General features: G+C 50.0%; 2 protein-coding genes across 8 annotated transcripts in view; one reads left to right on the top strand and one right to left on the bottom strand.

The window, feature by feature from the left end:
* The window catches only part of PAK6 (p21 (RAC1) activated kinase 6), a 42,995-nt gene extending 34,100 nt beyond the window's left edge, over positions 1 to 8,895 (top strand). For all 6 annotated transcript variants that reach the window (XM_064659986.1, XM_064659989.1, XM_064659988.1 and 3 more), the window contains 6 exons: positions 845 to 1,336; positions 1,558 to 1,691; positions 3,695 to 3,821; positions 4,012 to 4,137; positions 4,801 to 4,935; positions 6,820 to 8,895. In XM_064659986.1, the coding sequence (XP_064516056.1) occupies positions 845 to 1,336; positions 1,558 to 1,691; positions 3,695 to 3,821; positions 4,012 to 4,137; positions 4,801 to 4,935; positions 6,820 to 6,987 (1,182 nt within the window). In that variant the 3' untranslated portion in view covers positions 6,988 to 8,895. The remainder of the gene's footprint in view (positions 1 to 844; positions 1,337 to 1,557; positions 1,692 to 3,694; positions 3,822 to 4,011; positions 4,138 to 4,800; positions 4,936 to 6,819) is intronic.
* A 2,471-nt stretch (positions 8,896 to 11,366) lies between these two features.
* PLCB2 (phospholipase C beta 2) overlaps positions 11,367 to 14,461 on the bottom strand; it is a 48,025-nt gene continuing 44,930 nt past the window's right edge. For both annotated transcript variants that reach the window (XM_064659956.1, XM_064659955.1), the window contains 2 exons: positions 12,519 to 12,605; positions 11,367 to 12,251 (listed from right to left, as the gene is read on the bottom strand). In XM_064659956.1, the coding sequence (XP_064516026.1) occupies positions 11,982 to 12,251; positions 12,519 to 12,605 (357 nt within the window). In that variant the 3' untranslated portion in view covers positions 11,367 to 11,981. The remainder of the gene's footprint in view (positions 12,252 to 12,518; positions 12,606 to 14,461) is intronic.

The following is a 14,461-nucleotide window of genomic DNA, read 5'->3' as shown; positions in this document are numbered from 1 at the left end:
CTTCTTGGGAGACCCATGTGTAGTGGTCGCATGGGAATGTGTGTCCCAAAGCCACGTTCCCATGGGCTGTGATCTCACTACACTGAACAGGAGTGTAGTGATCTCACTACACTGAACTGTGTGGCACTGGAGTGGGATGTCTCCAAAAACCTCCAAATTCACAGTCGGTCACTTTGGAGCCGCCAAGGTGGCAGGTGGCTCTGGGTAGCTGGAGTCTCAGGCTGGCTGTCTCCAGCTGGCCTGGATCCCAGTGCTTTTCCCAAAGCAGAGGGCTAGTTCTGTGCCTGATCGACAGGAATGCTCTGCAGGTACCAGTGGAAAGTGCAGAGAGAGTTTTCAGTAGGCAGAGTGTAATTACCCCAAGGGAATTAGGCCAAGACATCAAAGTGATTTACAGCCTTGGCATGAATCCTCTTTCCTTTTATACAGAGGAAGATCAGAGGCACAGAGGGATAAAGGATTTTCAAATTCTCTGCAGCACAGGTTGCCCCTGAGTTTTGGTGGCGAGGTTGGAATGCTTTTTTAGCAGCTGGTTTTTTTTCTGTGGGTTTTGGGTCTTGGTGGTTTTTTTAAAGCATGTGCTTTAAAAAGTTCCCTTTAAAATGCTTCAGTTCGGAGGTCCCTAAAGTGTAGCACCCATTCCCTAAGGAGTTCTTGAAGGTCTGCATCCAAGCAGATCTTCATCCAAGCATGTGTTGGGCAGACCTGGAGCTCTTGACTCCAATCAGCTCCAAGTTGTGCTAGGGCAGAGTGGAATGACACAAAACTGATTCCTGACCTTTCTGCTTGTTGACCCAACCATGCCTTTTTGTTTTTCCCCCTTTCCCCTTTGTTCCTCTGGCAGCCTAACGCTTTCTTCAGGCCCCAGCAGTGGGGCTCCCCGCGCAGCCCTGCAGCCAAAGCCCAGTCTCTCCCGCCAGATCCGCCCGCCTCCGATTTCCCCAGGGGGGTCTCAGAAGCCGAGACCCCCCAGAAGTCCCCGGCAGTGGAGAAGGCGGCGGCAGTGCCCCTGAGCCGGCCCTCGCCAGCTGGGTCCCCCCGCAGCCGGCACACCCAGACCAGCTCCAGCAACCTCCACCTGCCCCCGGACTCCGCTGGGAAGGGGCAGCCGGCCGGCGAGGACCCCGTGGTGGTGACCCACGAGCAGTTCAAAGCTGCCCTGAGGATGGTCGTGGACCAGGGGGATCCGCGGGCGATGCTGGAGAACTACGTCAAGATCGGGGAGGGCTCCACGGGCATCGTGTGCATCGCGCGGGAGAAGCACTCGGGGCGCCAGGTGGCCGTGAAAATGATGGACCTGAGGAAGCAGCAGCGCCGGGAGCTCCTCTTCAACGAGGTGAGGGAGGGCGTGGCTGGGGGAACAGCCAGCACGGCAAACAGGGAGGAGCAGGACCGTCTCCCTTTGAGTAGGATTATGCTTGTACCAAGGATTACTGCTGGGGGATGGGGGCTCTGCGCTGGGCTACCATACATAGGGCTGTGAGTCCTGCTTGGCTGGGGAGGGTGGGGTGCTGTGAGTGCTTTTGTGGTGGTCACTTGCTCCCTGTGGATTTCCAGGTGGTGATAATGAGGGACTATCAGCACGTCAATGTCGTGGAGATGTACAAGAGCTACCTCGTGGGAGAGGAGCTCTGGGTGCTGATGGAGTTCCTGCAGGGGGGAGCCCTCACAGACATTGTGTCTCAAATCAGGTACGAAGCAAAATCAAAAACATCAACACCTGAGAGCAAGAGCAGAGTGGGGATTTCTGGGAAGAGTAGTTTCCCTCTGAGACCTTGTGTTTGTTGTGCCCTGAAACTGCTACACTTTGTAACTGTTATCCATCTGAATTATGTGATAATACTTCTGATATAGAAGGAACCTCCTTCACAGCACTGATCCTTTTAGGTACCCACTGTTCATCTCCTTGATGACCTTCCCTGTAAAACACTGCACTCATAAAAAAACCACTGTTTACTATATTTGTTGAATCCTGTCCAGGAAGTTCATTGAATAAGTATTAAAGAGCATGCAGAGATAGTTTTCAGTGGTGCAACCTTAGCCACAAATTCAACCTCACTAACTCCTCTGGAAAAGTGCAACAGAGCCTTGAGATTTGGACTCCTTCCCAAATTTCACTGCCTAAAGATAGCAGCTACCGGACACTCTCCTAAATTTGTTTCCTTATCCACACCACTTGATATTCATTAGTGCCCAAAGCATTTCTGTAGGGCAGAGAAGTTGTTCTTAGATGGCCCTTGGGGTCCACCCATGGCCTGGAGCACCCTCCTCCTGCTTCCCAGCAGTCCTGCAAGGCTGGAAACTGGTACAGGGAATAACAACGGAAAGACTGACCAGGAAAGTCTGTAGGATGAGCTTTTCCTTTTTGAAGATTCAGAATCTTAGTTGGTTATGATTAGGCAGTATTGCTAACACCAATTGTATTTGTTTTTTTAAAAATCATAGTATACCCTTGGTTCACTCATGTGCTCAGACTAGATCCTGTGGTGGATTTAAGGCATATATCTTGCTCTGTTGGATTCTGTGTTTTGGAAGCACATCTGTGGTGTGTTTGGGAGGTGTGAAAAACCACATTGTCCTCTGTAGCCTCCACCTGGAAGGAGTGTCCTGGAGACACTTAGCTGGGCTGGCCCTCTAGCACCGAGTTCAGAGACACATGTCAGTGTCTGAGAACCAACTCAATCCTGAGGAGTTACAACATTGCAGAGCCTGTGAAACTCCTGTAGCTCTTAGATTGCATTGGGATTACAGATAAAAATTGCTGAAGAGGTTTGTGAAGGGCCCATGTGTTTATATCCACCAGTCAGTCTGAATTCCATTGTGGGACCTCAGCCTAGATTGGTTTTATGAAGCTTCCTTTGAACCTGTTAATGAATACTTGTTTTTTCACATGGTAGAAACAGGATCTGTTCTAACCATAACATTTATCAGAAGTAAACCTTTTGCAGTTTTTCCCAGGGAGGAAAATACCCTCATTCCAGTCACTAAACATTTACTGAGGGGGATAAGTGATTTGCATCTCCAGGAGTAAGGTAATTCTCCAGTAATGTGTTTTACACTATGCAGACACTTGACTGAAACCAAAGTCCATCCATGACAGGCTGAAAGTGCACCTCTTGTTATCTAAACGTAAAGGTGAGGTTCTTGGTGCTCATATTCCATGTGCTAACAGAGAGTGGTGGAAATCAGGAGGGTCTTCTCTGCTTGTAACCTGTGCTGCCTCTAGTTAGGTGTGAGTGTACCCAAGGTATGTGCAGGAAAACCCAAAGGATCCCTGTGTTTGCTATCAGAGAATGTGTTTAGATGTTTTCTGGATGGGGTTGCACAATAAACCTTGTGAACAATGGCTTTACCATATTTGCTTTAAAAAGAGCTGTCTCACCAGTTACTGCAGCACCTTGGCATCGAGCAGCACTGCTGCCTGTCAGAACTGCTTGAAACAGCATCTTGCAGAATGAACTGAGATACAGGATTTAAAATACAAGTTCTCTGTATTAAACCTACAAAAACTTAAAGTTGCCAGCCATCAAGTCAAAGCTGTTTTCCACCATTAGCAGCCATAGAAGAGTGGTGAAGGTGAGATAGTAAAGGCCGTAGGGAACCAAATACCTGTGATTTAACTTGAGAATTGCACTGTGCCCTTGTGGCTGAGCCCTGTCCCTGCCCAGCTGAGCTGCCCTGTCCCTGATTGCAGGCTGAACGAGGAGCAGATTGCCACGGTGTGTGAGTCGGTGCTGCAGGCTCTGTCCTACCTCCATGCCCAGGGGGTCATTCACCGGGACATCAAGAGTGACTCCATCCTTCTCACGCTGGATGGCAGGGTATGTGTCCTCACACAGACTGTTTCCTGTCTTCTGCTGCTGCAGCTTTCCTCTCTTGCTTCCTTTCTCTTCCCAATCCCTTGTTTGCAGCTCATCCTCTTACTCCCTTTGATGTCTTTTTTTCTGTGCTGTTTCCCTCTGTGTTGTCTAAGGTTGATTTCTAAGGTTGGTTGCTTTTCTCTTTGTACAGGTCAAACTCTCAGATTTTGGCTTCTGTGCTCAGATCAGTAAAGATGTACCCAAGAGAAAGTCCCTGGTGGGTACTCCCTACTGGATGGCTCCAGAAGTCATTGCCAGGATACCATACACCACCGAGGTAAGGGACACCTCCCTAATATCAGGAGAGGGAGCAAATAATATTCCCAAGTGTCACAGGAAAATAACTATTGGCTTTTCTAGGAAGAGCCTCTAGACTCTATTTAAAACAAAGCCAAGCGTGACTACAGATGTGATTGTGATGATGGCAATATTTTCAAAGTCAGTAGAAAAATAGATTGTTCTGCTTCCAGGAAAGAGGCATAAACTTATTCTATTCTTACACCTGAAGCTTGGCCTAGATTTATACCAGCTGTGGACAGATGGGAGCAAGGAGCAGCCTGTGACACGATAGAGATCAGTAAATGGGTGCCAGAAAGGGAGGGGAGGAGGTGTGAGCTCCGAGGGGCTCACCTCGGGGAAGGCAGGGATGGGAGCTCTGGAATTTCGGGCAGGTGGCAGCAGACTAATGAGTTTTGTTTACCAAGGAACCAGGTGTAGCACAGGCAGTTACTTGCAGACCTTTACATGTTGCAACACCACTGATGCTCAGTCCTGTGCCAGACTTTGTTAAACTGCTGTAAGGAGCCCAAGAGCATCAAGGGGTCAGTGTTTGACTTGGTACCATTTGTCATGGGTGGAGTGTTGCAGCCTTGGTGAAAGCAACACAGCAAGGACCTGCTGCTCTGAACTGTGTGTGTTGATGTGCCATTGGCTCCCACAGGTGGATATCTGGTCCCTGGGGATCATGGTGATAGAGATGGTGGATGGAGAACCCCCCTACTTCAGTGATTCTCCAGTCCAGGCAATGAAGAGACTCCGAGACAGTCCTCCTCCCAAACTGAAGAACTTCCACAGGGTGAGAATGCTGGCAAACACTTGTACACCTGATGGTTATCACAGGGGAACATCCAGATCAGCTGTTCCCAGAACAGCTGGCTGTGGAAATGGTCTTGCTAGGACGTTCCCTGGGAAGTGCTTTGGCCCCGGGCCCTCGGTGGCTGCTGCTGACAGCTGGTGGCTGTGTGGGGAATAGCGCTGACAGTGTAAGGGCACCTGGGCATAAATGGAGACTGCAAATCAGAGCTGCCTTGGCTGGACCCAGCAGTTTCCAGCTTGCTGATGTCGATAGAGTAGCTCATCTTCCAGGGAAGGAAACAGGAGGATCCTCAGGAGTTTCCAGCTTTGCGGCCTTCAGGACTGCAAAGACTGTGTTATTGTCAGAGCAGCAGAACTCAGGACACACAGGAGCTCGTGGAGACTCTGCAGCTGCTCTGAAGATGAACTTGGCTTCATGGTTTTTTAGGAAAAAGTAGCAGTGGCATAAGAAACAGTGATCACCTTTCAGTCTCCACTTGGAGCAATCCTTTCATTCCAGGCTGAGCCTGTGAGATCAAACAGCTTCTGCAGCATCCTGAGCTACCCGGCCTTTCCAGTTAGTCAGAGGATCTGCAGCTGCTAAAACTGAATTATTTAACAGAGTAGACTGCTGAACTAACATCAACAGCTGCTCTCTCCTCTTCGCCTTTGCAACACTAATTAAAATGTAATGGTCACGTTCTGGACCCAGTGCTCGCCCTCCTTGGGCAGTGTAAAGCCAGCCTGGCCTGGGTCACACCTGACTTGGTGACATGGCCCTGCTGTCTGGCTGTGACAGCCAGAGCTGATCATAGTCTTGCTCCGCTCCAGTTAAGCAGACTGGCTTCCAGCAGATCTCTGGGTCGCAGGCCAGGGGCCGTCCTGCCCCATGTCCTGGGGGAACTCAACCCTCCCTCCTGGTGCCAGTCCCTGACTTCCTGTGGTCAGTGACTGAAGTACTGGTGCACCAGGTTCAAGGGGTATCACTGGGATGGTCCCTGCTGCTTTGCTAAGGCATGGGCAGAGTCCCTGCCAGGGATACAGGCTGGATCCCAGCACTCGTCCTGAGCTGGGCCATGCCTTCTACCTCCAGTGATCCCATCCAAAGGGCTCCTGAAATAAACAGTAGCTCAATGTGAACAGGATTTCATGTTCTACTTCTAAGTGAGCCAGAGCTGGGAAAATGCCCCCAACCTAAACTGGATGTCATTAACAGCATGTAAATAAATAAATATAAGCCAAGTTCATTTTTTATTCCGTTTTAACGATGCGGAGGATTAAACCAGCAGGAGATGTGCAGGGCCTGGAAGTGGTGCTTGGGGCTGGCTACTCCAGGCTTTTACAGCTCTTCCAAAGGACAAACCTGGGAGGTCATTCAGCTTTTTGGTACCTGTTCTGCAGCTTTTTCACCTTCTTACACCAGCAGCATGAGGGTTCCAGGCTCTCAAAACCAATTTGGGAATCTTATTGAACTACTTTTTCCACAATCTGTGACCAGTAAAAGAATGAATTGAGGCACCCTTCCCACCCAAGGGATGTGCTCAGGTAGCAGGAATCTTGCTGAATTATTGAGCTGAACTGCAGAAAATAATGAAATGGGAAACAGGAGTGATCTGGATGGAAGGACACTCCAGGCAGGCTTGTCTTAATTGGCTGTGTCCCATTGGAAAGAAAACAACCTGTGTAAGTGTTGTGCCTACCAGTGACAGAAGGTTATGTCCCTAACATGAAAAGTGTGAGAACCATGTCACATTGCTGGGAAAACAGGGATACAGAGGGGGAAGGTGCAGGATCCCTTTAACCAAGCCCACCTGGGCAGCCTGGTGTTGCATGAGCTGTGCCTGGTGGCTTTGCAGGGTTGACTTGGTTGGTTGCTTTTTCACAGACCTCCCCAGTTCTGAGAGACTTCTTGGAAAGGATGTTGACTCGGGATCCGTTGGAAAGAGCAACAGCACAAGAACTTCTGGATCATCCCTTTTTGCTCCAGACAGGACTTCCAGAGTGTTTGGTGCCCCTTATCCAACAGTACAGGAAGCGCACCTCCACCTGCTGACTCTGCCTGAGGGGAAATTGTGGGGAAAAAGGAATGTTTATAAAAAAAAGAAATCTAAAAAATGAAGAGCCCAGGTGGTTTCATCCTGTGAATGGTGCTTGGAGCTTGTCAGCGATGGTTTTAGAGGATGAGTGTGAATCCTGTCCGTGCATTTGCAGCCTTCTGGGGCTTCTCCTTTGCTGAAGACAATCAATACAGACTAGATCCAGGTGAGACCAAGGATAAAGCGGGTATTCCATGCCTTGGGAATCACTGCTGCCGGAGGATGGCGTTTGAAGCGGAGTCTGAAGTTGTGTATCTGAATGTCTGTGAGTTTCTGCACACCTTGGCTGCTGACCACTGAACTGGAATGATGTTTCCCAGTTAGAAATGTGATCTTTGCTTCCTTCATTCTACACTGGAGTCCCGTGCTGACTCATTTTGGGGCACAGACCCCTTTAAACTGTCAAACAATGCACAAAGACTTGAATTTTTTTCCTCTGAGACTTTTTCACAGACGATTTTAATTTCCTTGGGTTAAATGTGGACCTGGAAACCTGCCCACACTTCCCTCGGGAGTGATGTGATATGTATATATTTGTTTCTAAGTGGCTCTCTTGCATCAACAGGCTTCTCTTTTGCTGCGGAATGTGTATGGTTTAGTGGTCAATCTTGAATCCATTTCATGATTTTAAGCTTCTGGAAACCCTTGAACACAGGCCTCCAAGTGGACTCTGTGAAGACCAGGTGCTCCCACCACCAGGTCCTTGTGGTTGACAATTCACCACGTGCAAGACCTCTGGTGCTGGCTGGGGTGTGGGCAGCCTGCTCCTGGGGCTGCTTTCCAGGCACCTTTCTTTCCCAGCTCCTTCTCCCAGGAGAGGCTGAGAAATGCTGCCCTGAGGCAGTTGTTGGGTGGCATTTTGGGGATGCTGTAGGAGACAGAATGGAAAAGTTTGAGCTGTGCTGCACATCCCAGGATTGATCTCTGTGTTCGGGGGAGGTGTTTGTCCAACCTCCATCTCCCTGCGGCTGCTGCAGGATGTAGGGAGACACCTCTGCTGTCTGGCTGTTGGTCTGCCCTTCCCCACCAGCCCTTGGCATCTGGAAGGTTTCTGGTTGTCTAAACAGCTCTTTGAGTTCTTTTAACATAGTTTTAGGTATTTTGTGTGCTACACTCTCTGGTCAGTGAGATCCTCAAGGTAATTGGACTCTAGGTCAGGATTAACATTGTACAGTGACGGTGTGTGTTGTTGTGAGGTCTCAAGAATATGCTTTTGCATGTGGAACTGGGATTTTGTTTTGAAACTCCACATGCAAATGTACTGGAATTTAAGTTATTCTCGGGACAGTCCTTCTGTGCCAGAAACTAACCTCAGAATTGCATTTTCTTCAGAAGATGTTCATAATCTCTGTCCTCTGCTATTTGCTCCAGTTACAGATCCTGCTTCAAAATTGAAGCCACAGTTGATTACTTGAAGTAATTTGGGACGGAATTGATCTGCACTGATGCCATCACAGGGTGGGCACCCAGTCTGTGGAGCGTGTAGGTTGGCTCTATATCTGTGGGGAGGGAACACCTGTGGAGGGGGGCTCACCCCCTTGTCTCAGACACCTGCTGAAGGATGAAATCACTCTCTCCCTCACCTGTGGCAGGTAGAGGGGTCACAGGGGGTTTGCCTAGACTGGATGTCTAAGTTTGGGGCTGATGGAGTTGATTGAAATTAATTCATTTAGCTCCTCCTTAGCTGCACTGGAAAATTTTTGACTTAAAATGTTTATGTATTTCAGATATATTACTTTTTTTTTATGCAAAAGAGCAGGGCTTGGAAAAGATTTATAATTTGAAACAAACACTCCTGCTGGTCTGTAGTTGTGAATCCTTTGCACTTGTGTTTTAAATTAAAGTAGATCTTGATTTATTCATAAGGCTGTTGCGGTGCTGAGATGCTTCACAATGTGTCTGTAGTTCAGAGTTGGGAGTGTGAACCTTAGAGTCTGGTCTTACTTCCCTGTTCTGTGGCTACGTGGCTTTTAAAGCAAGAGGAGAGTGGGGCAGGAGCCTGGATCCTGAAACAAACGTTTCTTGGAGACAGGTATGACAGGTTTAACATTCAACACCATTTTTGTACTGCAGCCTAAGTCTGCCTAAACACAGTGAGGGAAGGCCCTGGAAAAATTGCATTCAAGTATCTTATAAAATTTTAGACCCTCATGACCATATTTGAGGGATGCAGAAAGCAATTCCTGCTGCTTGTGTTTCTCTCTTTGCAGTTCATGCACGGCACATCACCAGTTAACTGCTCCATTACTTAGATGGGTGTGGAATCAAACATAAATCCTAAAATAAACTTAGATTAGCTGAAAGACTGAAGCTCCATCTCCAGGGCCGACAGCTCCTTCCCCAGGAACCAGGCAGGAGCATGAGGATCCAGAGCAGGTTTGGAATTTGCATTGCAGTAGTATTCAGGTCAGGATTTCTCGTGTGCTAAGTGAGATCTGAGTATACAACAACGTGTGGCCTCTTCTCTGACGAGCCCAGAGCCTACTCAGTGGGTAATTATGCTTGGAGATGTTGTTTTCTCTATCTTTCTCTACGAGGTTACACTTGTGTCTCGGGGTTTGCTGTTGTTTTGTGTCATGTTTTCCCTGAATCCTCTCCTTTTATTTTCCCTCTTGTCAGCTTTGCTCATGTCGAGCCTTTTCCATGCTGGCACAGTCCTGGCAATCAGCTTCCAGGAGGCCTTTGAAGATGGTGGGTGGGATTTATAGGAACAATTTGCTGAATCAAACGGGTGCTCAGGGAGTGCTGTCAGGTCCCAGCTGCACTGGTTTATGTATAATGGTGCCTGTCCCCCTCAGACAGGCCTCTGCTGTTGGATGAAGCACCTTATTATCCTGGGACAAATCTTTCTCTGGAGGCCCCTCTCTTTTAACCTGTGGTTACAGATGGACCCTGGGTCAAACAAGGCTCCCAAATTTAAGATTGAGTCTGGTGAGGAGAACCCCACCCTTGTCCCTGCAGCCTGCAGAAAGCTTTTGGCTGTGCCTTGGGTCCTGGGGATAAATAGGCATAACAGCAAGTAATAATCTTGATAATCTTGACCACGTGGGTTATGTGTGAGGCAGGAAGGGTGTCTCTAAAATACAAGAGCTACTGTGCAGTAATTCCTTGTGTAAGTGCAATGGGCATATCAGAACTGTCTCCATTCTGGAGGCAAAAGATAATTTGGATCCTGCATGTACAGTGTCTCCTGTTGGTATCCCTTGCTGGAGTTGGAGTCCTCCTCTGCTTAGGAATCCCCATTATCTAATTTTTTACTATTATAGTACAAAAGTTGGACTAATATAAATATTTTGGGCCAGAGAATTTAGTGGTAGAGAACAAGACCTAGAATGTGGCACTTCAAAGGTGAAAACATGGAGAGAAGGTGAGATGTGCCTAAATGTTCTGCTCCGTGTCAGACCAGTCTTAGTTACCACTGAATCTGGATTCTGTAACAGCCTCAGGAGTGACCTGTCTGACCCAACCACCACATCACTCCGTGCTCAGCAGGTGAGCAAAACCACGGCAGGGCTGCACGTGAAGGAATCCTCGAGGATGTCTGAATTCCATGGGATGAAGTAGTGCTGGAAGATGAGGTGGCCCCTCTCCTCTGCAGCCTGTGAGTAACCGAACCAGGGTGTGAGTTGTGCTGCTGGGGGGGTGCACGGACACATGGACACACACTGATGGATGCACGGACACACACAGGGACACACTGACAGACACACAGACACACAAACGGACACACACTGAGAGACAGACAAGCAAACAGACACATGGACACTGACTGGCACACGGACAGACACAATGACAGATGCACAGACAGACACATGGGCATGCATAGGACACGCACATGGGCAGGCACACTGACACACACAGAAGGACATGGACACATGGACACACATGGACGGACACATGGACATACACAGAGACATCCTGACAGGCACACGGACACACACATGGATGCACAGACACACACTGACGGGCACAGGGACACACACTGATGGACACAATAACGGACACACTGGCGGACACACACTGGCGGACACACGGACACACGGATCGACATGTGGATGGACACACTGACAGACACTGACGGACGGACAGACCTGGACACACAGACATGCACATGAACATGGACAAACACGCGGACGGACACACTGAGAGACTGATGGACACATGGACACGCACTGGACAGTCACATGGACATACAGACATGCACACTGACAGACACACGGACACACACACTGACAGAGCCACAGACATACACCCGCACAAGGCCATGGACAGACACGAGCGCACAGGGACACACGGTGCTCCCGCCCCACCTGTGGTTAAATAACAAGGGATCTCATTTGTTAGGAAATGCAGTGGTTTATTGTTTTAGAAAATAAATAAGTCAGAAACGTCCAGTCCATCCCTCCAGTCCTCTGGTAACACTGCAGGGCAGCTGTGGGCTCTTGTAGGATGTCAGGCCAGGCTTGGAACATCCTGTCTCAGACCTGCTTGAGCTTGACTTTGTTTTCATAGCAGCAGTTTTCATGTCTGTTATTGCAGCATCAGGTGTAACTGTGCTCCTGCAGCACCCCCTCTGCTGTGGGTGTGTGTGACTGAGCCCAGTTCCCACCCCCATCCCTGCTACTGTAACACCTGGTGTGAATGCCAAGGAGATATTCCTGGAGCTGCTGCTGTGATGCCAACCTGGAGCTGGTCTGCAGGCACAGGCCCCTTCCCACTGCTGACATAGGTCAGAGCTCAGGCTGGGGGACACGGAGGGGAGTGCTCTGGAGGGTGAGCTCTCCAGACAACTTCCAAATACCTGGGATAAAAACGTTAAGTGCTTTGCTGAAGGATTTCAGGAGCTCCCTGAGTGGAAAGAGGGATAGCAGTACTTTGGGAAGCTGGTATTTAACTTCACCATTTACTTCCACAGCTCTTCCTGCAATGAACAGTAAGGAAGGGACTTGTCTCAGAACACACTCTCTTCAATCTCCACCTCCGTTCCAGCTCCCGGGAGCTCAGGCATGGCCAGTGTAAGCCCGGACACCTCCGCCACTGGGACGTTTGCTTCCACTTGGTTTGGAGAGCCCTGGTCTCCCTCAGGAATGCTCTGTCCTGCTTGCCCAGTCTGTGGCTCTGCAGGAAAGCCGGCTTTGGTGTAGTTCTTCACCATCTCCTGCACCTCCACGTTCAGAGCTCTCACCTTCTCCTCGTACTCCGCCAGTGCCTGCTGCTGGAGCTGCAGATGGAGACTTGTGTCATTCCCACACACTGGAGCTCTGGGATGAGCCATGGCTGCTTTGGGGGACCATGTGGGCCCCTCATGCACTTGCTCAGCGCCCGAGGGCTGCGTGCTGGGGTGAGGGGCTGAGGGTGGAATAAAGGTGGATCCCTGGGGATTGGGTGCTGGGGGGGGGGCGCTGAGGGGGCAATAAAGGTGGATCCCTGGGGCTTGGACTCGCTGTGCTATGGAACAGCGTCGTCCTGGAGCCTTGTAAGGCCTTACCTGGCTTTCCATCTCCGTGATGGATCGCAGGCGCTCCGCCTGCTTCTCCTCCAGTTTCTGCTGGAGCCGGCGCGTCCTCTCCATCACCTTTAAACACAATCCAGTGACCCCCCTCAGGTTCCAGTTCTACACCCTGGGCCTGGGGCAGCCCCAGCTGAGCCCAGCAAGGCCCAGCCCAGAGCGTGTCCAGCTCTGACACAGCGGGAGCCAGGGACACCGGGACAGCCGGCACAGGTGAGGGAGTGCGGACACCGGGATGTGGGCACAGAGAGACAGGGACACAGACAGACACACAAATGGACTTGTGGACAGAGGGACACACACCGGACACGCGGACAGACACACAGACAAATGGACATGCTGATAGATGGATGGACACATAAACACACAAACAGATGGACAGACAGACAGACACAGGGACAGAGACATGGACAGACAGATGGACACACTGACAGACGGACGGATACAGAGATGGACACATGGACAGACAGACACAGGGACAGACAGATGGACAGACAGAAAAACAGACACAGGGACAGACACATGGACAGACAGGCAGAGGGACAGACAGACAAATGGATTGCCAGACAGATGGACACAGGGACAGATGGACAGACAGACTGACAGACGGAAACATGGCCAGACAGCTGGACACACGGATGGATGAACAGATGGACAGGCAGACTAATGGACTGACAGACAGACAGAAACATGGACAGACATACAGACAAAAGGACAGATGGACACACAGGAAGACAGACAGACACATGGACAGACAGAGACATGGACACAGGGACAGACAGACGGACAAACTGACAGGGAAACACAGACAGACAGATGGATTGACGGACAGAGGAACAGGGACAGACAGACAAATGGATTGATGGACAGAGGGACACAGGGACAGATAGCTGGAGACTTGGACAGACAGACGGACACACAGACTGATAGCTGGGCACATGGACAGACAGACGGACACAGGGACAGACAGATGAACAGACAAATGGACAGACAGACGCAGGGATGGAGACACGGACAGACAGACGGACACACTGACAGATGGACACAAGGACAGATGGATAGTTGGAAACACGGAGAGACGGACACAGGGACAGACAGACGGAAATATGGAGAGATGGACACGTGGACAGACAGACACAGGGATGGACACACAGACAGATGGATTGACAGAGGGACAAACTGACAGAGGGAAACACGGACAGACAGACACAGAGAGAGATGGACAGACACAGGGACAGACAGACAAATGGACAGACAAACTGACACACTGACAGATGGACAGACAGACGGAAACACGGACAGACTGACACAGGGACAGAGAGATGGACACAGGGACAGACAGACAGAAACACAGACAGATGGACACAGAACAGACAGACACAGGGACAGACGGATGGACATATGGACACACAGACAGACAAATGGACACACAGATGGACGTAGGGACAGACAGGCAGACTGACAGACGGAAACATGGACAGACACCTGGACACACGGACAGACAGACAGACAAACAGAGGGACACAGGGACAGATGGACAGACTGAAAAACGGACAGACTAACAGATGGAAATACGGACAGACAGCTGGACACACAGACGGATGAACAGACAGATGGACGGACAGACAAACGGACAGACATGGACGGACAGACAGACAGACACAGGGACAGACAGATGGAGACTTGGACAGACAGACAGACGGAAACACAGGCAGACAGCTGGACACACGGACAGATGGATGGACACAGGGACAGACAGACAAAGGAACAGACAGACAAACAGATGGCCACACGGACAGACAGAGACATGAACAGACAAATGGATGGACCGATGGACACAGGGACAGACAGACGGAAAAACAGACAGACACACGGACAGATAGACAAATGGACTGACAAACAGAAACATGGACAGACAGACA

This window comes from Pseudopipra pipra, chromosome 6, assembly GCF_036250125.1.
Source record: "Pseudopipra pipra isolate bDixPip1 chromosome 6, bDixPip1.hap1, whole genome shotgun sequence".
Lineage (NCBI taxonomy): Eukaryota > Metazoa > Chordata > Aves > Passeriformes > Pipridae > Pseudopipra > Pseudopipra pipra.
Note: the sequence above shows the minus strand (reverse complement) of the source record. Positions and strands in the feature narration are given on the sequence as shown.